Source organism: Cydia fagiglandana, chromosome 5 (genome assembly GCF_963556715.1).
Source record: "Cydia fagiglandana chromosome 5, ilCydFagi1.1, whole genome shotgun sequence".
Taxonomy (NCBI): domain Eukaryota; kingdom Metazoa; phylum Arthropoda; class Insecta; order Lepidoptera; family Tortricidae; genus Cydia; species Cydia fagiglandana.
In genome coordinates this window covers 18,954,865-18,982,219 of record NC_085936.1, presented here as the reverse complement: position 1 = coordinate 18,982,219, position 27,355 = coordinate 18,954,865, and the positions used below count along the sequence as shown (strand labels likewise).

Genomic DNA, 27,355 nt, shown 5'->3' with positions numbered 1-27,355 from the left:
GTATTGGGATTATAGGTATATAGTAATTATGTTGATAAACATATTTGTTTTCATATCACGAAATATATGAAAAATGCAAATATTACCCCTTGTTTGTGGTATTATCTATTGATTTAAATAAAAGGCATATTTATGTTTATAACATTGTATTATGTTTTACATATAGAAATATACACTGAAAATTAAACCCTGACAACTTAATAAAAATAGACATTAATAAAGCGCATTCACAAAGTTTTCAGTATTATACAAATAACATTAGGCATGCCTACCTATTACACTTTACACACAGATACACTACACTTTACACACGGCATTTTACACAGATTTCTAACTTGTATTCATTCATACATTTCTTCACGGTTAATTAATACGCTTTCCAGATGCGATATGACTCGGTTCCTTCTGAACCCACTAAAGCTGTATAAATTTCACTCTGGCTGCTTGAACAGCCGTTGCTCCGCATTTAGCACATTTTCTATTTGCATTGCTGTAATCTATGTAGGTACTTACAGTCTTAAGTGGTTGTACCGCTACGTTGTATTTATTATTTAAAGATTTAATAAATAAAATTTTTGTTATGAACTTTAACCACAGCATTTGGACAGAGTCATTGACAAATATAATTTTTTATTATGGTGGGTAGACGTACCTACCCTCCATATATTTTATGAATATTGATAAAGACAGTTGGAAGCAAATATTCATTATAAAACTTAAAACTTAATTACACGCGAGTGTAATTAAGTTTTAAGCGTTTTAAGTCCCGTTTTATGATTAATTATGTATAAAATTCGTGATAATTTAAATCAGAGTTGGGAGCAATGTTGCTGTAGAAAAATGTTTTTATGTTTATTACTCGCAACTTTTTCTCGGAGGCCAAAAGCTTCAGGCGCACACATGCGCAATTATTTAGGGACATAACTTTCTTAGGAAGTGAACAGGCCTTGCTAGTAATCCTCAGTGATCGAACACGGGGAATATTTGCAGCGATATCAGCGTGTTTCGATACTAGAACACGCTAATGTATCGCTACGGAAGTGTTAAATCAATGCAGAATAGTTTAGGACTGGATTTTTTGTGGTGTGGATCATGTGTGATGATTAACTTACCAGCAATAAATAATTTATAATGATTCAGTACGGAGCTATGTATACCCGGACAGAAACCAGAGTTTTACACATTGTCACAGTAATCACAAATGAAGTCAATAACACTGATTTAAATCCCTCGTTTTACTCGTATACATATCACTCGTACTTGTATGAAAAAAACATGTTGCGCCCAAATGATGGGAAAAGGGCAAGCGAATGATGACGACTCATACTTGCATTATAATTTATTTTTAAATATTTTAATTTATACAGAAATGTCGGATAAATGTAAATTTTACACGTCAAACTCGTGAAGTTTTTATTTCTAATTCATAGACAAATTGTCTGGTCCTAAAATCCTATTCTAGAGGCAACCTTAAAGTGTCCGGCTAATCGAGTCTATCAAGTGTCAGACCAATTAGACCAAGGGATCATCTCATCTTGTATATTTTATTAAAAGACGTGCGAAATTCAACTCCCTTGATCCAATTATTAAAATGAATTATTAAAACCAAGCTAATTCCGCGGCATTTTCTCCAGGAACGAGAAATTCTACACGTGTTGCGACGAGCCGTACCTGGACATCACGTTCAACATCACCATGCGGAGGAAAACGCTGTTCTACACCGTGAACATCATCATCCCCTGCATGGGCATCTCCTTCCTCACCGTGCTCACGTTCTACCTGCCATCGGACAGCGGGGAGAAGGTATGACACTAATCGTCTTTTTTTTTTTTATTATCCTATGTGTGTGTCCCACTGCTGAGCAAAAGGCCTCTCCCTTTCCAATCTTCCCTGTGCTGAGCAAGACCCGCCAATCCCGCTGGAATGCATCCAGGTCGTCCCGCCATCTCTTTCTCGGTCTGCCTCTGCCTCGCGACTACCCTGGTGATGCCAGCTAGTGGCTAGTTTGGCCCATCTGTCATCATGCATCCGGCCATGTCCAGCACAGTCCCACTTTAGCCTGGCGGACTCCACCCCAACATGACTCGGGTTTTGGAGGAAGGTAATATTTGTTAATTTAAAACCTTCTAGATAAATAGAGCATGACATAAAAAAAACCGGACAAGTGCGAGGGTCGCCCACCGAGGGTTTTGTACTTTTTAGTATTTGTTGTTATAGCGGCAACAGAAATACATACAGTTATGTTTTAAAGCACGCGACCACAGAATAAATATTATTAACGCTACTAGAAATGGATTTGCGTATAAGAAGCATTATATTTACCTCAGATGTATATTCACAGTTCAAAAACTTGTCTTAAGCATAATGTATACCTTTAATTTTGATAATAAGCACAGAAGATACTTATTAAATCTGTAGTCTATGGGAGTATCTTATTCCACTGACAATAATCTTTTTTTCTTTCTCTTTTTGTGATATTTACAAAGAACCATAGCAAAAAACTCATTACGTTAGGTAACGGTTGCTTTGTAACAAATCTTCAAAGTTCTCTGTTTCCAACCGTCAAATGAAGAATTCGACGAAAGGTTACATTCAATCAAAAGTTTATTAGGTCAAACAAGGGTAAATCAAGTTATTTAATACTTTGGCCCAATTTTCAAAAACCACTTGCGTTGCGTTTTATCCCATCGCAATCATCTTTTAGCGTTATTAATCTGATGATACGGCCTTTCGGCGGGAAAGGAAAAAGTCGGTGTTATTATCAGGGTTTAGGGTGGCCAGCCCACCTATACTTATAGAATTAAGTATATATTTATGTAACTTAAATCGGCTTATGTTCCCAGTAACTGGTACCTTGAACAAGCTTGAGAGTCGGACCAAGCTAACTCTGCACTTGTGTCACCGTAAACATCAAATTTCCTCGAGAATAGGTCGTTTAGTATGATACTGCCACACTTTGGCACATCTAACGGCTCGATTCGGGAAATGAATTAGACACTCACTAGAAATGAAATAGTAAAAATATGTGTCATTCCACTGCAAAAGGTACCTTATAGCGGCTGGCGCCGCGATTCGGGAAATGAATTAGAGAGTCACTAGATATGAAATAGTGAAGATAATCGTGATACGTAGGTTGCCCTGAAAGTTTCGGGAATTGGAAAAAATACGCGTTTTAATGAAATAAAAGTACTTTTATTGTTTTTCAAAGTATTCTCCTTTGTGTTTAATGCACTTTTTCAAAACAGTTATTGAACTCTGAACTGGGGGTTGACGAAATGGCCATTTTATAAGCGTGGACTGCTTCTTCCGCGGTCTGAAAACGCTGACCACGCAACCGATTCTTTATTTTCGGGAAAGTAAAAAAATCGTTGGGACTTAGGTCGGGGCTGTACGGAGGATGGTCCAGTAATTCGACTTTTTCGCCCTTCAGATAGTCGTTTGTTTTCTGAGCAGTATGAGGGCTGGCATTATCATGGTGTAGTATAATACGGCGGTTAGGGTTATTTTTTCGCAGTTCAGCAAAAACAATCGGTAAACAAACGCCTATATACCAATCGGCATTGACAGTTCTTCGATCTTCAAGAGCAATAGTCGCCACGTGACCCGATTTGGAGACAAACGTGGCTACCATTTTTTTGATCGTGCTGCGAGAACGAACAACTTTTGTTGGCTTCGGCTCGTCTTCGTAAACCCATACTCGAGATTGGTTTTTGGATTCAGGCTCATATGCGTAAATCCATGACTCGTCACCTGACACAATACTAAAAACGGCAGTTGAGCTTCCTCCATTAAATCTTTTTAGGGTTTTGTGGCACCAATTGACACGGACCGTTTTCTGGTCGTCAGATAACAAGTGAGGAATCCACCGGGAAAACAACTTCCGCACGCCCAACTCTTGCTGTAAAATAACTTGTACCTGACTCATTCCAATGCCTAAAGTCTCCTGAATTTCCCGATATGTAACATGCCTATCTTCTTTTATCAGTTGGCGAACAACATCGATGTTTTGATCGGTAACGGCAGTTTTCGGTCGACCCTCACGTACGTCATCCGCAAGAGACACACGGCCACGTTGAAATTCCGAATACCACCTGTATATTGTCGTCTTCGAAGGTGCTTCACTACTAAAAGCAATAGTCAATCGGTCTCCACATTGTTGTTGTGTTAATCCACTTTTAAAGTCATAATAAATCATTGCTCTAAAACTTTCGCGGGACAGCTCCATTTTCACCAGCGACTCAACGACTTTAAAAAACAATTGAAAATAGAACATTGTTTTTTTTTTCTAAGTGGCCAGTGTTTTCGAATAATGAGACTATGCTTGTAACAAAGAGGTATAACACATGTCAAATATACGTTCCTAAGTATGCAATTCCCGAAACTTTCAGGGCAACCTACGTATACATACATAATATGTAAAATTGAATACATTTAATGTATAATCGATAATTATACAATGATAACAGGTAAAAAAAAAGTGAAGATAATATCTTTACTATATCGTATCTAGTTAATCTCTAATTCATTTCCAGACGCGCGCCGTAAGAAACTAAAAACAGACCAGCAGATTTTTGTTTAGTTTTAATTAGGTAATTTAAAACACTGCTTATTATGTCAACAAACTCGATCATGGCGTAATTGTTTTAATTAAACAAATGGCCGTAATTGTGTTAAAGTGCCTAGCAGTAATTAACTGATGGCTTCATTAAATATTTTAAATTAGTCGAGTCAGCCGCCATTGAAAGCGGCTAAAATCGGGATCTCGACACGCCTCACGCCAGTCACGTCACGCCGTCGGCCGATATTTTAACACTCTAGGAGGGAGATTCTAATATAATTCATTTACTTTAAAGACACCACACAATCCGCTCCGCTTTCAATCCGGAGGTCGCGGGTTCAAACCCCGGCTCGTACCAATGAGTTTTTCGGAACTTATGTACGAAATGTCATTTGATATATTAATTGCCAGTCGCTAGTTTCCCCTCTGGGTTGAAAGGTCAGATGGCAGTCGCTTTCGTACAAAACTAGCGCCTACGTCAAATCATGAGTTTAGTTGTCAATGTCAAGCGGACCCCACAGGCTCCCATGAGCCGTGGCAAAATGCCGGGATAACGCGAGGAAGAAGAAAACTTTAAAGACACCACACCTACTTAATCTTTCTGGTTTGACCCTTTGGTTGACTGGTAGAGAATGCTTTAAGGCGTTAAGTCCGCCATTTGTACCTTCACGTATTGTGCAATAAAGATTAAAATAAATAAATAATACTTTATTAAGACTTTGACGAATGATAACGCTAATTGGTATACGCGAAATGCATTCAGAGTCGTGTTATTACTAGGATTATTGTTGCACATGAGATGCCTAACGGCATCAACAACAAATGGTTCAATCAAAATAGGCTTTTAGGAGGCTATTCTGAATACATTATTGATCTCATTATGACCTTACACGGCTCGATTCGGGAAATGAATAAGAGATGCACTAGATATGAAATAGTAAAGATATGTGACGTTCCACGGCAAAAGGTACCTAATGCCGGCTGGCGCCGCGGTTCCGGAAATTAATTAGAGATTCACTAGATATGAAATAGTAAAGTTATGTGACGTTCCACGACAAAAGGTACCTTCTGGCGGCTGGCGCTTACGTCGCATAGCGCTGCAATAATATTGGAGCGACGTTAATAATCGTAAGCGCCAACTAACCTTTATACGTGGGACACGTCACATATCTTTACTATATCGTATCTAGTTAATCTCTAATTCACTTTCCGAATCGCGCCGACAGGCAGTGCATCGTACTTGCACGAATGTATAAAATACGAGTGATGTCAAAATGAAGTTCAATTCAGATCAAAGTAAAATCATTTAGTGAAGTTTATTATTAATAATATTAATAATGTAGCCGGTGAATGGTGGAAATGGTGGACGTTTTGTTCCACCAAGCAACATTTTCCCATACATATTAATTGATTTATTTATTTATTTATTTACATAAGGAGATCCAACAGCTAACTAAATGACAATGGAATCATAAATAGATATATAGAGCCAATTACAGGAACTCGCAAATAGATATGTAGTAAAAACATATACTTAAGTAACACGCATCACACACACACGCACACACACACACACATCGCACACATGAAAGAGATAAGACTCAAACCAAAACTAACAACATTCGCTTACATAATCAAAGCCTACTACCGGTGACAGGAGACCAATTAAATAGTGTAAAAACAAAGAAAAAAAAAATAACTCAAAAACTAAGAACAAAATAAAGTGTTATGTTATAACTTAGATACTACATAAACAAAGCACTCACTTACGAGATAAATAAAAAGTGCCTAATTGAAACACATTTCCGTCAATTTACGCCTCACGAAGGGAATGTCGCAATTAAATATATCAATGTCAAGCTCTTTCGTTAGCTTATTCAAATTACGGCTCGCACGGTTAAGAAAACTATTACGTCTGTAGTTGGATGATGTTCGCTTTAATGAGATAGGAGGAAAGTGTCTTTTTAACCGAGAAGGGGTTACGAATGAGATCTGCTGGAGCAATTCCGGGCAATCTATTTCACCAGTTATGATTTTAAGGAGGAATATAACATCAGCAATTTCACGTCGTTCGAATAATGGTACCAGATGCTGTTTCCTACAAGTAACTAAGTAATCAGTTCGATTAGAGGGGCACTTAAGTTTATGGCTCAAATACTTTAGAAACTTTTTCTGCACACGTTCTATCCTATCTATGTACGTATTATAGCAGGGGTTCCAGATTTGGGATGCGTATTCAAGTTTACTTCGAACTAGAGAGCAAAACAAGATTTTAAGTGTTTTAGCCTGAGTAAAATAAATGGAACTGCGCATTATAAAGCCTAGCGTTTTCAGGGCACTACTTACAATACCGTCAATATGAGTATCAAATAGAAGTTTAAAATCATGTACCACTCCCAAATCTCTCATAGATTGGACCTTATTCAATAATTGGCCTTTGAGTTTATATGTGGTAGGAATTATGTTATGTTTACGCGAAAATGTCAGGAAGGAACATTTCGATGGATTTAAATCTAATTTATTATTTAAACAATATTCGTCGAGTCGCGTGAGGTCAGATTGAATCAGCAGTGAGTCATAGGTCGTATTCACTTTCCCAAAGATCTTCATGTCATCAGCAAAACAGAGTAGTTTAGAATGTATGAAGCACTTACTGATGTCGTTAATAAAAATGTTAAAAAGCAGTGGTCCGAGCAGTGAACCCTGGGGGACGCCACTAGGAATAGTCACCCACCCTGAGATGTAATTATTCAGCACAACTGCCTGGGACCTATTGTCGATATAAGAAGAGAACCATCTCAAGAAGTGATTTCAAAAGTAGTTTCCATAAGTTTAAAACATTTAGTTTAGTTAGCTTGCATGATCAAAGATTATAGTTGCTATCGACTTACGGCCTAATACGAACTTTAAAATACGTCAAAAATTTGCTAAAGGTACGATAATGGATCGGATATGTCAATCGAGCATCGACTTACGCCTTACGCTAAACCCAATGAAATGTAAATACTTAATAAATCTAATTTAAACAATTGTAGCATTATAAAGCAACCACTGTTCTGTAGGTACCATAAGCTTCAATGTCAACCGCCACCCCGAGCGCTTTTTAATTCAGAGGATACATTTAAGTATAATCCTTAATCTGAAAGGATTATATTTCAGAATAAAAAAAGCATCATGACCGTAATTTTTCTCTGCAAATATTTCCATCGAGTTTATACAAAATCCAGATGAAAGGAAACGCTTAAACGAGTGTTGAAATTTTAAACCGAGACGTTTAGCCTCTTGCTGTTAAGGAAACCGTTGCCTTAGGGGGCGCAAGTTGTTAAGGTGCTTTTATTTCCTCGAACTAGGACTGGACTGGATTTTTATTCAATCGGTGATAAAATAAATGACTGCTTCTCTTCAAGTCTTTGCAGTTAAAATTTCCTGTTCTTTCAGATTTATATGAGACGTCCCACGGGTAAAGGTACCTTATGGCGGTTGGCGCTTACGCTATTATTAACGCCGCTCCAATATTACTGCGGCGCTATGCGACTTAAGCGCCAGCAGCCATAAGGTACCTTTTTCCGTGGAACGTCACATATTTGAAAGCATGAGGCATAATCAGATAATATACCAGGTTTTGAAACTGCTAGGACCTATACAGATTGATTTTGTCATGTTTGACCAGTTTTTGACAGATACGAGTAGCTATAAGGTATAAGATGCGAAAATATGCGAAACAACCATTTTTCGCTATCTCAGGGTTGGCTCCATAGTAAAAGTTGTTTTGCATGAGTGCATGACCTATATATCTATTTATTAGAACATGATAAAATTACCTTGCATATTTAACAATATACAAAGAACTTTATTACTAAAAATGTTAAAAAAATTAAATAACAAACTTAATACAAGTACCTTATAAAATAAATTAACTAAATTTAACAAAAAAAAAATCCCTAAAGCCCACCTTCTAAGCCTAGGCCCCTCGGCAAGGTGCCCATCGCGCAGGCAGCATTCCCGCGCTGTATAGCGATGGCAATCCTTTGCGCGAGAAAGCTGCCCATATACAAAGTATTTCTTTAAATCATTCAAAATTCATCAATCTCAGGTTAGCAAACTTCAGAATTGTACCTAAATGTACCTAAAGTCTTATTGATGCTAGTCCAGTAGAATTTTGATACCAACCTTATCGTTCTTAACCCGCGTTCTGCCGAGATTTATTACCTCGACCACGCACTCTCATTCTTCCATAGATTAACCAAGACCGAGTCGTCTAAAAGCCGTAGACAAATGATAGCCACACTCGATCCTCGGCTCATCCTCATTAATAGCGGCCAGTAATAAATGGGCGTCTAAGTAACGGCGCGAACAACGCTATAACAACGCTCTTATGACGTCGTGAAAAATTACAACAATTTATTGTACTTTGAATATATCACGACAGAAATTCATGGATGCCATTAAACAAACATTACTTACCTACTTAATAAATATCTACATCACGTTCCATAACTTAGATTTTGCCACTAACTATTCTAAGGGGTAAGAGTCAAAATAATGAGCAGCTGCCTCTGATTCGAACTTTAAGATACGTCAAATAATACTCGTAGATCTAGAAACGATATAGATTAGATGGGTCAGTGTGAAAAGTGACGTTTTTGTTTGAAGAAAATAATATTAATTGACGTATATTAAAGTTCGAATGGGGCCGTAGATCGTATTCACAAACATTATGATATCCATGATGATATCGGCTAAAATATGTCTTATGTTGGCTGTGGGACAATTGCTTACCCCAATGGTCTACTAACCCTGGCAAAGCACCGTTAACTTTGCCGGCGTCATTCGGATCATCCCGTTCTATGTTCATAAAAACCATAATATTTATTACACACAAGGCAAATCACTGTCCACACTCGATTCTTGGCTCATGGTCATTAAAAGCCGCGGTCCGTTATAAAAGTTACAGCGCGAACAACGCTATAACGACGTTGTTACGACGTCGTGAAAAATTACAACAACTTTATTGGCTTTTCTTGGTCGTAGGTACTTTGAATTCTTTGAAGTCTCCTTTTTTAATGTTTAATATATAGCACGTTCCATGGGTGTAGATATTTCCATTTGTATTTACCGGGCACAGATGGGAATAGATAAATTCATATGAATCATTCTCATCTGTCCCCGACTCATGTACAGCAGCCGTCACGTGGGCCAGGAAAAATGGGAATACACCATACCATGTGATCGATTCGAAGACTGAAGTGGCAAGCGTGAAAAAAATTGCCAACTTAAGCCCTTATCAGCGTATTATCATGATAACTAATTAAATATGTCCACTGTTGGGCATTTACTTTCTTTTCTAATGCTTGTCACATCACCTTGCCCTCCTCATTCCACACACAGCCCGTTTCATATTGTTAATATTTATTACATAAAAGATAAATTATTATTGTTCGCACTCGATCCGTGGCGGCTCATCGCATTTTTATGAGTGGCCAATAAATGTTCTCACCCTAGTCAAACGCAATGAACTAGTAACAACGCAACTCCAGCCGAATCCATTCATGATACTAGATAAAAACTGTTTCGAGCCACTAAAAGAAAACAGTTTTTCATAACACTTAATTTATATAACGCTCAGCTTTACAATAATAACGACATCGTTATGCGGTGAAAAATGACACCAACTAATCGGCTTTCCTTGTTCGTACTTTGAATACGTAACGACAGGAAACGTCGAGCCATCGATCAATCAATTCTTATCCTAAGTTTATACTTATCACGTCCATGTGATGGATTTTGGCCACTATGCTAAGAGACGAGCGACAAAGCTTGATTTATATTGTCGGAGGTTGGATTAGATTCAACAAAGCTCGATTAATTTGAATGCAATTAAACTTACTCAGGTACTTATTTAGGTACTTAAGTTTACTCTTCACTAAGTCAATTGTGTAACCTCCTAGTTATAGTTTAGTTTTAAGAAACATTTGCTGTGCCCTAACAGGGTTTATGTGTGAACTTACCCTAATGTAATATCTGACTTGTATCACATGTTATTATGCAATAAATTATGAATTAACCACTAAATAAATAAACAAATAATAAATTATAGGGACATTCTTACACAAATTGACTAAGTCCCACGGTAAGCTCAAGAAGGCTTGTGTTGTGGGGTACTCCGACAACGATATTTTATTATATAATATACATATACTTAAATACATAGAAAACATCCATGACTCAGTTACAAATATCTGTGCTCATCACACAAACAAATGCCCTTACCAGGATTCGAACCCAGGACCATCGGCTTTGCAGGCAGGGTATAGTGACCCGCTAGGCCAGACCGGTCGTCAAAACACCACTACCACCACCACCAATATCCACCCACCCATCCCATACCCATACTCATATCCATACCCATAGAATCGCATTTTTTTTATTTATTTTCCTACATTCAGTATTCTGATGAAAGTAAATACCTACCATACAGATAGATAAAGTATGGTATAGTTATGTATGATGTCATACTTGTTTGCTTCTAAACGCTTCTCACTGCACCCACCTTGACATTTTTCTGTTTGACTTTGTGGTTGACTGGTAGATAATGCTACGTTCGACTTTGGCTTTGACTAACCGGCGTGATTCGTAGCGCGGCAAGTGGGTAATGCGATCTGCAAACATACTGTGTAAAGGATGACGCTTGTTGCAACATGCCGGGTACGAGTGTTGGCCGGCCCTCGATCATATTCTGTTTTTTTTTTACCCTTGTAGTATTCAGAGAAAACCGAGACACTCGATAGAACTGATAGAAGTAAGTACCTACTGAAAGAAGAATGGAAAAATCCAACGCTTCGGGCAAGATAAACTTGCGAGTCTTGCGACCTTACGAAGCACCGACCGAACCGAACTCAGATCGCTCTTAACCAACTTAGCTATCGCTCGTTAGAATCTTGCATGATGCATAATTTTAGAAATTAAGCTGCAAATCTTGAAGCTCTTACCTGTCATAACTTCACAAGCCCCTTGGGAACATCTGGTCTTCAGTTGATCTGGATCAACATAATATAGCCTGAATAATCCTTAACAACATGTTCATTACGCTCATATTTCATTTTTATGGGTGTGTGTACTAGGTGTTCAACTCAGCTAGGTGTCGTAGCATAAAAATTACCTAACTTGCATTGCATTGCAAATGACGAAGTGATGCTAGTTAAATAAACCACGCACGGACTTATTTAGAAACGAGTACCTACTCGTAGTCGATTTAAATTTTTCATGGTTAGAATTATTTTGATACCAAAATAGACTTTTGTTTGAAGCGTAATTGAGACACAAGCGACACTGTAAAATCAGACTATTTATGCTGCCTTGCTACTGAGGCGAAGATGAAAGAAGTGCGGGGATCGAACAATAGCATTGGTTGTTACTTATTAATTCACATCTCTTCTCTGCTCCACAGGATTACAATTACGGATTACGGCCGAATATTCGGCGGCCGGACATCGAATATTCGGCCAATGGTCAGGCCTCCGGTATCCGGCCAAACAACTCTCCGTTGCATCTCTAATTACAACCAATGTCCTTAAACTGTACTGTACTGTAGTGAAAGTCCTTAGTGTATCTCTGTAAACTTATCTCCTCCTCGCTTATTTCTGTTTGCCTTCCAAATAAATAAAAAAAACCGGGCAAGTGCGAGTCGGACTCGCGCACGAAGGGTTCCGTACCATAATGCAAAAAAAAAAACAAAAAAAAAGCAAAAAAAACGGTCACCCATCCAAGTACTGACCACTCCCGACGTTGCTTAACTTTGGTCAAAAATCACGTTTGTTGTATGGGAGCCCCATTTAAATCTTTATTTTATTCTGTTTTTAGTATTTGTTGTTATAGCGGCAACAGAAATACATCATCTGTGAAAATTTCAACTGTCTAGCTATCACGGTTCGTGAGATACAGCCTGGTGACAGACGGACGGATGGACGGACGGATGGACGGACGGACTGACGGACGGACGGACGGACAGCAAAGTCTTAGTAATAGGGTCCCGTTTTACCCTTTGGGTACGGAACCCTAATAAAATGCTATTATTTAATTCCGCCTCAGTGGAAAGGCAACCTTTTCTTAGGTTTTGAAGGAAAATCGTGCCTTTTTTTGGTCCAATCACAAAAATTACACTCACCTCGCCCAAAACCCTATTGGAACCCCAATAGTGTCAAAACATAGATAAGTCCAAGTTGCTTTTTAAATACAACCCTGTCCCTTTTTATCAATTTTCTTTTTCCCCGTTTGTGTTTATGTCCCCTAATAAACCCTCGTTTATTATTCATGGCTGTAGATTTATTTCACCAATATATATTCTGTCTCACCTCTAGCCTTCCTTTAATGTTTAATGCAGTATCTACTTTTACTCGTACGTACTTTTTATTTACTACGTTGATAGATCATAGGTGTAACTTACCAATTATATACTTTATTGTAACGGGATAAGGTTTAATCATGGCACAGTGTGTTTATACGGAGTTTAGGTGGAGTACTGTCAGTATCGCTCTTATGATATGATATGATAATCACACGATACAATATGGGAGTAACTTTTTGACGGCGGGTTCACGATTGCTCGAAGGAGTCATGAGCCGAGCTCACCAGAACGGTATAAGTAGGTAACTCTGATAATGGTCAGTTGAGTTGAGTTTTGTGCTTTGCATCATCACTAAGTTTTAATTTTATTTTCCCGACAGATCAGAAAGCTTGTTTGTAGGTACTTATTATGTTTGATTTTTGTGAACACGAATGAATGCCACAATAGGTGCCAATTTTTTAGGACTTATAATAAGCTAGTGATTGTTTTTACATATAATTTTGAGGCTCATAGCTAATACTGTTAATCGCAGAGTCATTAAAAGCGTTTAATGTCCAAGTATTAGTGTATGAAGTATGGAATAATAGACGATTCAAGATGAGTCCGTAAAATGCCTTTGATTGCAGCTTTACAAAACTGATAAAGGGTCGCCATCGCACTCGAACGAAAGTCTAAAGTCCCGTAATAAAACGCCGGTAACACTTAACGTCTGGTAATGACTTATGCTTTTTCAAGACGAGAATTCTATCTTACATCTTTCGCAATACGAATGACTTACGTCTTTGTCTCGGGAGAGCAGTAAAAGTTGCTTCGGTCGTTAATCGTCGTGGTAAAAGGCTAATATTTGAGCTGTCCACTTTTCTCTGAATTGCTCCTTTTATTTGAATTTAACGTCGCAAGGGCCGCCGCAGTAGCTTGGCCATTTGAAGCTTACAATGTTTTCCCTTACCTTGCCAATCCTTTTAAGACGTCCTTCATCGCGCCTAGCTACAGGGTCCAAGGTTGAACTGATTAGGTATTGAACAGGCAATTCATTTGTATTTACCTAGGTATATAGGATTTATTAATAATCTTATTTCTGTTACAAATATTTATTGCGTAAGAGAGTAATCCAAGTCCAATATTATTTCAAGGTGTTAAGTAAATAATATAATCCTGCAAAGACTGCGACAGCCTAATGAAAATAGGACTTAAAATGATAAAACAGTCATTTATAATGAAGATCAAAAATCGACGTAACAAAGCCACAAATTAGTTTGCCGTATTCGATTTACGAGATTTGATACCAGCAACAAACTTCATACAATAAGCCGAAATATTTGTGCATCTTTTTCCTCAAAGACGTCAAAGAGAATATTTGGTGACGTGAAGTGTACTTCGGGCACGGAGCTACAAAAGTGGCTCAACTTAATAAAACAAAACCTGCCGAAACTAGAACATTTCCTTTTTCCTTCCTTAACACAATTAAATAAAAATCTCTCTCTTCCTAGCTATCCATCCCACATGGTGGCGGAGTCAGCTTTCCTGTTTAACCTTCTCCACTTCGCCCTGTCCACGACATCGTCCTCGGATAACTTGCACTCACTCATGTCCTTTAGCAAAAAAATAAAAATAGTTTTATTTGCAAAAAGTTTACAAGTTCTTCTTAATCTATGACTGCCACACTAGCCTACACCTGTCTTGTGGAGTAAGATTGAAAACAATACTAAATTGAGTTACATCCTACGCTGAAGTTTTAGTTTTCTAATAAGTATCTAAACTGCAAAACGTAATTCAAGACCAATAAAAGTAAGAAATGTTGCCACTTTTTTACTAGCGCGTCTTGTATTTATGTACAAATAAGTAAATAAAAGTACTTTTTTGAATCGTAGGAGTAAAATGACTAATAAATAAATAATCTTAGCGTGATTATTTATCAAAAGGAATTTACTATTTTACAAACAAATTATTGCAATGGCAACATTGTCTTACTTTTTTTGGTCTTCAATTACGTTTTGCAGTATAGTACTAAATAATATGTTTAATTATAATAACAGGCTTAATCTAACAGGACCTTATATTTGGAAATCACTTTAAAATTCGCTTGGACTCACACCCTTTAATTCGTTATACTTTTTATATTCCTTACAAAAGCCAGTGGTAAAATAAAAGCCCAAACCATTATCGGTTCGGCTGTAACTCCAGCAAACGCTTAATGAAAGTAGGGCAAGAATACAAATGCGACGGGGACGAGTGGGGAATGCTTTACTTTTTAAATTTGAACCATAAAATAAAGGAAATGAAACTGTACGGTCGGTTGAAATACGTTCTAACACATGGGAAACGAATCGAAAGGGACGGTTAACTTTATTGGTTTTTTTGCATACGTAATCTTACTATTAAAATAATAAAAATATAAATCTTTTCACCACACCAGCTCGGAAAGGCGTAAGCCTTTGCACTTCGAAAACTGATAGCAAAGTTGCATTTTATTCACATCTGAGACAAAGTAATCAAATGCAAATTTTGAGTTAGTTTCTTATGTTTGCTGGTAGAATTGACTTTTAAATGATGATTTTGGATGATAAATATTTAATAACATTCATTTGGATTTGACTATGTTTGATTTAGTTTGATATTTCACATTTAATATTTGCTTAAGGTTATGTGTCGTGATTAATTTTGTGTTTCACTCGGGGGCAAATTTTGTTTAACCCTCGTGCTTTGAAACCCTCGCAACGCTCAAGATTCCATTTTCCGAACCACTAGCTACGCTCGTGGTTCAATTTTGAAATCTTTCGCTTGCTCGGGTATCAATATTGGCACGAGCGGTTAAACAACAACTTTGCCCCCTTCTCGTACGTATTGCACGAGTTATGAACGTAGATACGGACCCATTTCGTCACGGATGTAAGCTTTTAAGTAGGCTTTTATATAGGAATGTTGTACATTATTACATCGAGCAAGGGATAAGTGGTTTACCGCGAAACGGGATGTTGTGAGTCGGATTTGACAAGAATTTTATGTGTTTTATTATGATATATGTTGTCTGTATTATTAAGGACCTCTTGACGAGTAAAGGCCTCCTCCATTTTACTCCACATTTCCCTGTCTTGGGCTATTGTTACCCAGTCGTCGCTGGCAAACTTTTTTAGGTCTTCTGTCCATCTTCCCAGTGGGTGGCCTGACCTTCTTTTACCGGGAGGTCCCGCCCATGTAGTGACTCTCTTAGTCCATCTATCGTTGTTCATTCGTGCCACGTGAAATGAAATATGTATATTATTTTTATTAAGGAATTAAATGGCTTAAAAAAAAAAAAAAAAATATGTTGTCTGTATATCGCTATTAATTCTTTGTCTTAAGGTACACATCCATTTACAAAAAAGACCACGTGTTTCCCAAGAACAAATTTACCTCAATCAGCACACCTAAGTATAAGTCCTGAGAGCTAGTTTTAAGATAGAAGTCGTAAAATATGTATTAATGAAGGTAAACGTACTAGTGCTCGACATGCTAATGCCCAATAGATGACACCTTGCTGTCACCTCTATTCGCATTGACTTAAGTTTAGAATCTTGCCTTACTCTACCAAATGGCTCCTCTACACGATGGGCCAGCGCCGGGCACTCCAAGGGACGCATTTATGTGTTAGAGGGAGCAAGTGATATTGCTATCTCATTCTACCGCATGGCTGCGGCCCTTGGAGTGGCCGGCGCTGGCCCATCGTGTAGAGGAGCCATAAAGATAGTTCGTGACGGCCAGCTTTGCCGGCGGTGGCGACGTCACCTTTGCAGGGACGGATCCAGATGGCCTACCGAGAACCTATTACCTTCTTAATTTTTTTTATTATGTTCAAGTTTTACAAGTCACAGGTTACAAGTTTTAGATTAAAAAAAAACAACGGGTTGCACTCCGGGAGTGCCGACAGAAGTGAAAACTCAATGATTAGTCCAAAATGTCTGCAGCACTATGTATAATTGACCCATTCTCCTTTCTATTGAAAAACTTTAGTTCCGAAATTGCTGGCCAGTGAGCTTAAATTTGTAGCGTTAATTGGTTAAAATTCGAATAGAAATTGTAAAGTTACCTTGCAGATCTCGCATCTAAATATAGGTCATGATATTTTGAGTTTTATTTACCAGTACTAGAGTTCACTTTTATTAGCGATTTCATCAAGATGTAGCTTTATTGAATTATATTTCAGTAACTGTGAGATCCTCGTATTTCAGCCCGTACAAGATTAGAACATTGAGCTTTATTGCTTAATATAAAAGTCCAGTTTTAAATAATTGACCTGATTACGATACGTTATGACTAAAGTTCTTTGGTGAATAACATTGTCCGTGACACATGACGTCAGCGTTACGTTACGCGTAATAGTAACATTCCATTTCTGACCGCAGCTGCACTACTGGTACTGAACGCGTCGTCGTTATTGTCAATTTCCATAGTAAAATGAACAGTAATGCAGGTGTCGTTGGAAATGGACTGTCACCTCGCGTTACGCTGTATCGAGTTTATCATTTTTTCCCCACCTCAAAAAGTTCTCAACGCCGCTAAAGAAGTTTTCATTTCAACATTTGCTTATTACATATTTGTATTGTAAAAGTGATTTCTGTCAACAGGTGACGCTGTCGATATCAATCCTGATTAGTCTCCACGTGTTCTTCCTGCTGGTGGTGGAGATCATCCCCCCCACGTCGCTGGTTGTGCCCCTCCTAGGGAAATACCTCATATTCGCTATGATACTCGTATCAATCAGGTAAGCCATTTTAAACACCTGCAGACTTAAGGTCACTCTTATGGCTCCTCTACAAGATGGGCCAACGCCGCGCCGGCCACTCCAAGGGACGTATTTATGCGTTAGAGGGAGCAAGTGATACTACTATCTCCCGCATTATTCTACCGCATAGCTGCATCCCTTGGAGTGGCCGGCGCTGGCCCATCGTGTAGAGCAGCCATTATGTTTTTTTTACTATTCGGGGGCAAATATGCACAGGGCGCTTGCAACTATCGCGATGTCACTGTCGCGTTGCCGACTCTGTACACACTTAGGTACACATATTTTTTAAAGAACCCCGTACGGTATTTCTACATATTACTAGCGCTGGTCGCTTCTTATTGCGAGGTGTCAGAAAATGATGTTTAATAGGTACGCAATTGTTTAAGTAATTAATAAAATAACCTAATAACCTAATTAAGTTAAATAGGTTAATGGTAATGACTCATTCAAGCATTAAAATAATGTACGAGGACATTTCAACTGTCATCAGCCACGGACGAGGAACGCTGGATTTCAGGGTGAAAAATTATGTTTTCGTTAATATACTGTCAATTAATTTAATACCTCGCTTTCCATGAAAGCTTTTAATTTGTTAAAAGCATTCCGTTGGTAGCGTATGCAACTACTGTAGAACGTCATTTTCTAATTATTGAAGTTAAATAAAAGACAAGTATTTCTCGCAAGTGATATGATAATTATGTCATGTAGTTTTATTACATGCCCCAATTTCACCAGGGTGACAGGTGCGACAATTGTAAAACATCACTGTTGCTGGCGTCACAGGCATCCATGGGCTACGGTTACCGCTTACCATCGGGCGGGCCGTATTCCTGTTTGCCACCATCATTGAATTATTTAAAAAACGTTTATTATATCGGAAAAAAACAAATATTTCTCTTGCTAAGTTTATGACAATTGTCACAAGAAACACTACAATTGTAACGAAATTCCGACATACGTATAACTCATTTCCTGTCAAGATTCACCGAAAATTCTACAAATATGTCGACTAGAAAAATAATTCTTGTTTCACAACATAATTGTAATATACAATTGTAACAAAATGCCTGTCATGTTTGTAAGTATTTCTATAGAAAATATTTGTAATATGTCACCTGTCGCTTGACAATTGTCGCTCGACATATGTCACTGACAATTAAAAGATTAAACGAACTTACCTGTAAGTGAAGTTCTATCTGTATTATACGATATGCCTAGCCCGAGACATATCATATATTATTTCACTTGAAGAAGCCACCTTTTCACGTGATATTCAGAGAGTTGGCCGCAAATAAAAACTTAAAACTCGATGACACCGCTGACAACTTCATTACTTTTAGAGCACTCCTGCAATCACTGAGCCTTGCCTGTGAACTCCAACTTCCAATAAATGGGAAAACATTACTGTCAGGAATGTACAGGGAGGGAGGGTGCCTCCTGTCTCGGGCTAGGCATATCGTATAATACAGATAGAACTTCACTTACAGGTAAGTTCGTTTAATCTTTTAATTATACGATTATGCCTAGCCCGAGACATATCATATATTATTTCACTTGAAGATGTTCAGAGGTTGGAGTTACGGGCAAGAAGATAGGAATGTTATTCTCCATAATTATTATATTTATTATTATACCGTACCTACATTAGACTTAGATACAAGTGGTAATGGTATATTTAATCAGTAGGTAAGGTTTATAAATAAACAAAGAATCATACATTAAATATAGATTCATAAAATATTTGAATAACTATACAGCACTGAATGCGGCTTCATATTACTAACAGATATAGCAAAAATTAAAATATTTCCGAATTGTACAGGATAAGTACTGGTTGTAATTCTACATCTCATTTTTAAATATCTTGAATATTTTAAATATCAAAACAAATACCTTTCCTAGTCCAGCATAAAAGGTTAGATGCATGTCGTGTGTAGAGTGTGGCGCGCATTTTTTTATGTCCACACCACTCAAGCAGAAACAACTTGAATTAACGATCTGTTTGAGGCACTAGCTTAAAGACGAAAAATTATTTCATAAAAAATGATGATCTATAATCCCCTAGCTGAGTGAAAACAAACAGCAAAAGGTATGGCATTTTAAAGCCAAAACTGTGTAAAACCTGTTATACGCTACATACTCTGTCTATAGGTAAATTCCGAACATTTGTTAATGCGATTTTTTCCGTTACTAAAGTAGAATTAATTGAACATTGTACCTACTACATTTTTTATAAAAAATTTAAGACAATATCCTATAATTACATCATGTACACTTCTATCAGAAACTCCTTCAAAAGGCTAAGTAGAAAACGTTAACCTGTAGTGTACAAGGAAATAAAAAGGTTCCTTCCTTTAATCAGTAGAATATAGGGTTCTTAAGGGTGACTATAGCAGAAAATTAGAAGGTCTATATACTCATTAAGATTTGTGAGACAGCAGCATCCCCAAACAGAGTAAGTATTAGCACGGCCAGGAGATCCTTATTACAAGAATAATCCATAATCATAAGGTCTCATCACACTGGATTGCGAATCATAAACAGCCGGGAAAAATCAAGAAGACCATACAGAACCCAGCCAATTGTAGAGGCAACAATATACATAGCTAACAGGTAGCTCTCATCGCAAACAGATCGATAAACGATTTTCTCAGCATAGAAATGTGATCGAAAACATCATTTATAAATTCCATTTATAATAGACATTGTTAACAGCTAGGTTCTCAATTAGCTTTCATATCTACATTAGATTTAGGTGACGTCTAAACCAAAATACCAAAAAATTACAAATTCCGCATCACTGTCCAAATTTACGGGTTAAACCGTTAAGGTACTACGTAATACATAAGGTAATACACAATTACATTAGAGGTTAACTTTAAATTTATAGAAAATCAGAAACTTATAACGACAGTCAGTTAATTCCAAGTAATAATTAATTTATATTTTTCTCCGTCGTCCATACATAAACCTCTCGGTGTTTTCACGTTGTACCTATATAAAAACCTCCGTCAGTAGGTATTCGAGCTGTCAGAAAAAATGCAAATAGAAAACTCGAATTGTCAAATATAGGTACCTACATTATAACATATATAAGTGGATATAAAATTGAACCACCGGTATAAAACACTTATGAGCACTTGTCTATATCACCATCTATCACTTGATGTACATAAGATAAGATAATAATTTACATGTACTTACTTGTACATGTACCCACAAGATACTTCTTGAGCTACAGCTCAATGACAGGTTGGGTACTAAAATTACTATAATTATGTGTGATCTCGCAAACTCCCATATTGACATAATTATAAAGTTTGTATTTACTTTTAACAGTATTAACACAGTTGTTTGTTTCTCACTTATGGCTTGTCACAGATAAGGTTAACAACAAAAAGTAATTATTTCACTACATAGGTTAAAGCTAAGGTACCTACTCTATTATTTAGAGTAATGGCTCATGACAGTTCAAGTGTAGGTACAAATTTCCTTGGTTTACTATGAACAGTATGAACCCTAGGCACTTCAAAGCAAATCTTAACCAGTATAACCTATACCAGTTATATTAGCTTAAAATTTATATATACTTTAAAGACTTACTTTGTCATTTCCAAATTAAATTATGCAGGTTAACTCTGTCAGGTCAACTAGATTATTCCATGTTGCGAATAAATCAATTTTATGACTCAAATTTAAATCAGTCTTGTTTACTATTGGGCTGGGACGCCTGGGGCTGTAAAAACGTAAATAGGAATTTTATTGTCCATCGGTAGGTTAACATTACACCCCAGTTTAAATAACCTGTATTAATCCTGTTATAAATAAAATAACAGCCTCTTAAGTATAGTCGTGAAAAAATTTGTTGTTTGGAACGCTGTCTGCTGAGAGAGGCACAATAGAAGGGAATATGTATCCATGACGCCAACACAGAACGACTGCACGAGTACACGTCTTAAATGATTTCATTTATTTCCAACAAGAAACGAAGTACTTAGGACATTTATAGTTAGACATAGGTATATAACATCACAAAGCACTGTTGAGGCTTTTATTCTTTCCTCTCTTTTCTTCTCTTCTCTCTTTGATATCTGCCCCCCCCCCCCCCCTTCTTCTTGTTTGTAGTGGCCCTAGTGAGGAGGGCCCGGTAGTTTACCTGTGCCTTAAACTATATCAATCATCAACCATCAAACTGGTGTTGAAGAATTCTACGTCTAAGACTGTAGACGCCGATTTCGTGGCACGGTTAGCACCGAAGTGAAAGATAATATATTCAGTGTTCCGCCGGTTAACAGCAGCAAGCTTTCTGATTATTGGTATTCTCAACAACCTGGATACCTCACTTAGAGGCTCAAACATCTGTAGTTTTATTTTAACAGACTGAACGTCTACTGTCAAAAAACATCCAAGACCTTTAGTTTAAATAACATCGACCGTCAATGGCCACTCCTGGAGATTTTTGACTCTAAGCATCGTCAGGTGCATTAACAAGAATGATGTCTTGATCGAGATTTGGCCTCAAATCAGCTATGCAACAGAACCTTATTAACTTAATTAGCCGAAGTAACCGTTTCGACATTTTCAAAATAATTTTCTCAATCCTCTTAATCATTTCGGTATATATTTCTGTATCATAGGTATTTCTTGTTCGTGGATAGTAATGCCTTACCAAAGTGCAGCTTCGACAAGAACTAGAATAGAGCATTTGTTTGATTCTACCAGAATCGTCCAGACATTACATGCCTATACGTTGCGATTTACCAGAATCCTTTAGACATTTCATGCCTACTTATGCGTTGCGATACTTGCGATTCTACCAGAATCGTTCAGACATTACATGTCTATACGTTGCGATCTACCAGAATCTTTTAGACATTTCATGCCTACTTATGCGTTGCGATACTTGCGATTCTACCAGAATCGTTCAGACATTACATGTCTATACGTTGCGATCTACCAGAATCCTTTAGACATTTCATGCCTATTCGTTGCGATTCTACCAGAATCGTTCAGATATTACATGCCTCTTCGTTGCGATTCTACCAGAACCGTTCAAACAATACGTATCCATACATTTTGATCCTACCAGAACCGTTTAAATGATAGATCTGCACCTTAGTGATCTTACCAAGAACATCGACGTTTAGACAATTCATAATTATTAATTTGTGATCCTACCAGAATCGTTAGCACAAAACATGTCTATTAATTTCAGACAGTACTTATCTACATGTATGATCATTTACGATCCTACCAGAACCATTTGGGTGGTAAATGTCTACTCATTCAATTTCATTTAGGATCCAATCGTTTCGAACAGAATCATTTAGTGAACAATATATATATATATATATATATAACTATTTGTTATTGAATTTGTGCACTCCGACTGAGTTTGTGACTGTGTAAATGGCACAAGCACCCAAGTGGGAAATGGGCATATGAGTAGATAGTACTAGTACTACGATTGTTAAAATACTCGTAAGAGCATAATAATTTCAATACAATAGACAGAATCTAGAAAATAAATACCTGGCAGTGCGGAAGGATTTACCAAGCACTTTAGGTCATGTTTCCGCTGGTGAACGGACAAACTGCATGTTCAATATGTTCATCGTCCGGCAGGTCAGCTGTTATAAGATCCTCCGACACTCATTATAACAGGTCGGTGGAGAGGGGGGCAATAATCCTGTACTCTCAACTTGGTACACTCTTTACACACTAAAAGAAATTATTTATAGAAAATATTTTCGTGTTATCACTGACACGTGAAAAAAGTGAATGAAGTTGTCAGCGGTGTCATCGAGTTTTGAGTTTTTATTTGCGGCCAACTCTCTGAATATCACGTGAAAAGGTGGCTTCTTCAAGTGAAATAATATATGATATGTCTCGGGCTAGGCATAATCGTATAATTGTAGCCGTGGTGAAATTGGAGCCGGTGAAAACCTCTTCCGGACTCTCATTTCACATTCAGCATTCAGCATTTGACATGGAATATTAATAATAGAATAATAGTAAACGTATTACTGCCAATACCTCGGCTCCGGGTAGCTGAGGCGTCGTTCTATCAGCTTACCAAGCACAGGAGAATTTCTAACATAATTATACAGTGCGACATAAAATAGCAGAAAAAAACGAGGATGCCATTTTCTTCGTAACTGTCACATTTTTGACGTAAAATGCAACATGGCAACAATTTAATTTGGAAATCGTTTAGTTCCATTTTACTTTATTTCTACTCTTTCATGTCGCACTGTGAGCACATGAGCTGAGCCCATTGGTACCCGTATTTTTTTCTTCGTTTACGCATAATTTTTAGGGTTCCGTACCTCAAAAGGAAGAAAACGGAACCCTTATAGGATCACTCGTGCGTCTGTCTGTCCGTCTGTCACAGCCTATTTTCTCCGAAACTACTGAACCAATTAAGTTTAAATTTGGTACACATATGTAAGTTTGTGACCCAAAGACGGACATGTAACGTAAACAAATGAATTTTAAACACGGGGGCCACTTTTGGGGGGTAAATGAGAAAATCAAAAAACAAAGTTTTTCAAACTATATCAAATGAAAGAGCTCAATGTGAGAATCTAAAAAATATATTTTTTATAATTTTAGAATAAACAGTTTAGAACTAATTCAAGAAAATAGGAAAAAAATGACCATTCCCCCCCCCCCTTTATCTCCGAAACTACTGGGTCTAAAATTTTGAAAAAAATACATAAAATAGGTCTTTACCTATAAATGACAGGAAAACCTATTAGAAATATGTAGTCAAGCGTGAGTCGGACCAATTACAATTACTTAGTTTTTGATCCGACCCCTACGGGTTTTATAAAGGCAATTCACTCGCGTTTCACATATATAAAAAAATATATTGTTAACAATTTAGTAATGTACGGAACCCTTGGAACGCGAGTCCGACTCGCACTTGGCCGGTTTTTTGTATAATCTCGCGACGCGACCTTGTTATGATTGTTGTTGGACTGACACCCTAACTCGCTCACGCGTTCAACGATATACGGCCTGGATGTAATATCGTTTAATATTCCGTCGGTTTACAAACAAGGGGACTTCCGTAATTAGTTTCATCTTAATATGACATAATTAGCATGCGCCGACGAGGTGTATCGTATTAAGGGGCTCCCCCACGCCAATGACCTTCGATCTGAATCCCTTAGTTTTCTAATGTTTTTTGTAGCTTATCATATTAACAGCAACGGCTTTAAGCAATATAGTATCCCATATTTACGTTAAAGTTCATTGTCTTCGCGATATTTGGCATCAAAGTTGAACAATTTTAGGCTAATAAACTGGTTTTCTGGCCATAACTTTTGTGTTAATTAGTTTAAAATAAAAACCTTGGACACGATTTTCGAGACTTCGAAGACGAACCCAAATATGTAGATTTCGTACATGTAAGATCCTTCACTGCAAACTAGATACGAAAAAAGTGTTTTTTTAGACAATGTTTAAAAAATTCATAAAAAAATAAGTATTCATTTTTTTCAAAATCCGGTGGACAAAACCGGAGATAAAAGATTGAAGAACCGATAACAGTTTGTCTTATAATTCTATCTGTAGTGCAAAAAAAGGAGATACGATTCAAAACTTGTCAAAAATCGATGAAAACCTCGGGTAGCCCCTTAAGTCCCAATTCCCACTTATTTGCTGCGGTCGAGTCTCCCCCTCCCATGGAGTACCGCACACAGATTCCGCATTTTCACGGTCGCTTTATGGCTCCTCTACACGATGGCCCAGCGCCGGCCACTCCAAGGGACGCAGCCATGCGGTAGAATGAGATAGCAATATCACTTGCTCCCTCTAACGCATAAATGCGTCCCTTGGAGTGGCCGGCGCTGGCCCATCGTGTACAGGAGCCATTAGACAATTTAGTACTTATCTACTAACCTTGCTTGCAAAGCTGGTGGCCCCGAGACTTGATATCCCAGCATATACTTTTGTTTGTGTGATTAAGAACAGATGTTTGCTTCAAGAATTTTGATGTTTTCTACTATTATTAGACATTTGTTACTGTGGGACTACGACTATTAGCTTAGTGTATGTAAGATTATTCTATTCAATTTATTGGTGAGGTCATGATGTTTTCATCTAAAAACATATCGTACCTGGCTACGGTAGTTTGATTCATCGACCACATTAGGTGAACGATAATACCCTAAGTGTACCCTGAGCCAAGTGATCTATGGTCCCTCCCTCCCGGAACTTTGATTCTGCCATTTCGGGTAATGCGTAAGGGCCACCGAAATGATACTGGTTATTGCGGGTATCGAGAAATGATTGGGTGGTTTGGGTCATCCCGAAAATGGGATTATTCCGGTATAAATGTAGGTGAACGTAAGATTTACGCAGTCTCGCAACGACTGATGGATGATTCGATGTTAATAAACATTACGTTTTGACAGTGTTTCGATTTATGATTGTATGTATTTATTTATTTATTTAAACTTTTGTATAAAACAAAAGCTTCGATTACATAGGGCGGACGCAACTTAAAGATATAAGATGCCTATCAGTCAACATTAATGTAAAGAGAGATATTTGTCGATACTGCGATAAATAGAATAAATACATAGTAATAACAGTTTTGAATGATACATTTTTTTATTTGACATGAGCCAGTAAATGTAGGTACCTATGAATAAAATACCCAAGAAACACTCGTATTAGTTTATCTAGTCTATATCCCAGGATTCCACAAGTAGGTCTTAGTTTTTGAACAATGGGACTTCCATAATATATTAATTAGCCTATCCTAATAATATGCTTAATTAGTAAGCGCGACGCCAGACGTGTCCTATTAATTCCCAGTTTCCACTAATTTGCTGCAATATAACAGACTCTGACATGACAAAGAAGCAAACAATTTGATAAAATAAAAATGTTTAACAGCCCCACATAAAAAACAATAAAACAGCGGGTTCCGTCAGGCCCTTTCCTTAATTCAAAGCTTGAGGTCCGCGTTAATATGATGAATGTATCTGTGACGCCGCAAAAAAGAAACGCGCGGAAAAATGTTGCGGGCGTGCTTGCGATTTTTATGTTAGTAAATTACAAGATTAAATGACATCTCGGTTCCGCACAGATTTATTATTAGAAATCAGGCCGTAAAGGCGCTGTTTATTAAATTTTAAACGGATTACGTCGCCTGCGTTACCTTCTATATGTATAATATTAACACCTTCTATATAATAATAACATCGTGACATGTCATCGTGGCAAGCTATGATCCTATCGCTAAACCAAACGTAAGTAAATACAAAATTATCTACGTTGAATCAGCTATTGCGAACATTCTAATTTACGGATTTATCTTATTAAATATCACTATAATAAGTGATATTTATTATTGTATTCTATAAGTAGTTGAATTCTCGATATCCACTCTCTACGACAAAGAAGTTATAAATTAGACGCGAGAGGTATAGATTATTGGACATAAGAAGAAAAGAAACAATTCAAATAGATGCGAAATATGTAGGCTTTAAGAATACGTCGTAATTTTCTTCATTTATCACCCTTTCTCGAAGCGACCGCGATCCGACCGTTTAGACCCTGCTGAGATAGCGAATTCCCAGCCGCTTAAGAACACAGATCACTTTCTTGCCTACTAGATATAGCATTTGAGAACAACTCGCCATGCGTTAGTTGTAGTGTGTGTGCTATGCCTCAC

At 37.4% G+C, this 27,355-nt stretch overlaps 1 protein-coding gene across 1 annotated transcript in view; it reads left to right on the top strand.

The window, feature by feature from the left end:
* Positions 1 to 27,355, top strand: part of LOC134664655 (acetylcholine receptor subunit alpha-like) — a 130,511-nt gene that overhangs the window by 65,529 nt on the left and 37,627 nt on the right. Inside the window, exons 5-6 of the mRNA XM_063521398.1 lie at positions 1,635 to 1,803; positions 17,507 to 17,643. Coding sequence (XP_063377468.1) covers positions 1,635 to 1,803; positions 17,507 to 17,643 — 306 coding nt within the window. The remainder of the gene's footprint in view (positions 1 to 1,634; positions 1,804 to 17,506; positions 17,644 to 27,355) is intronic.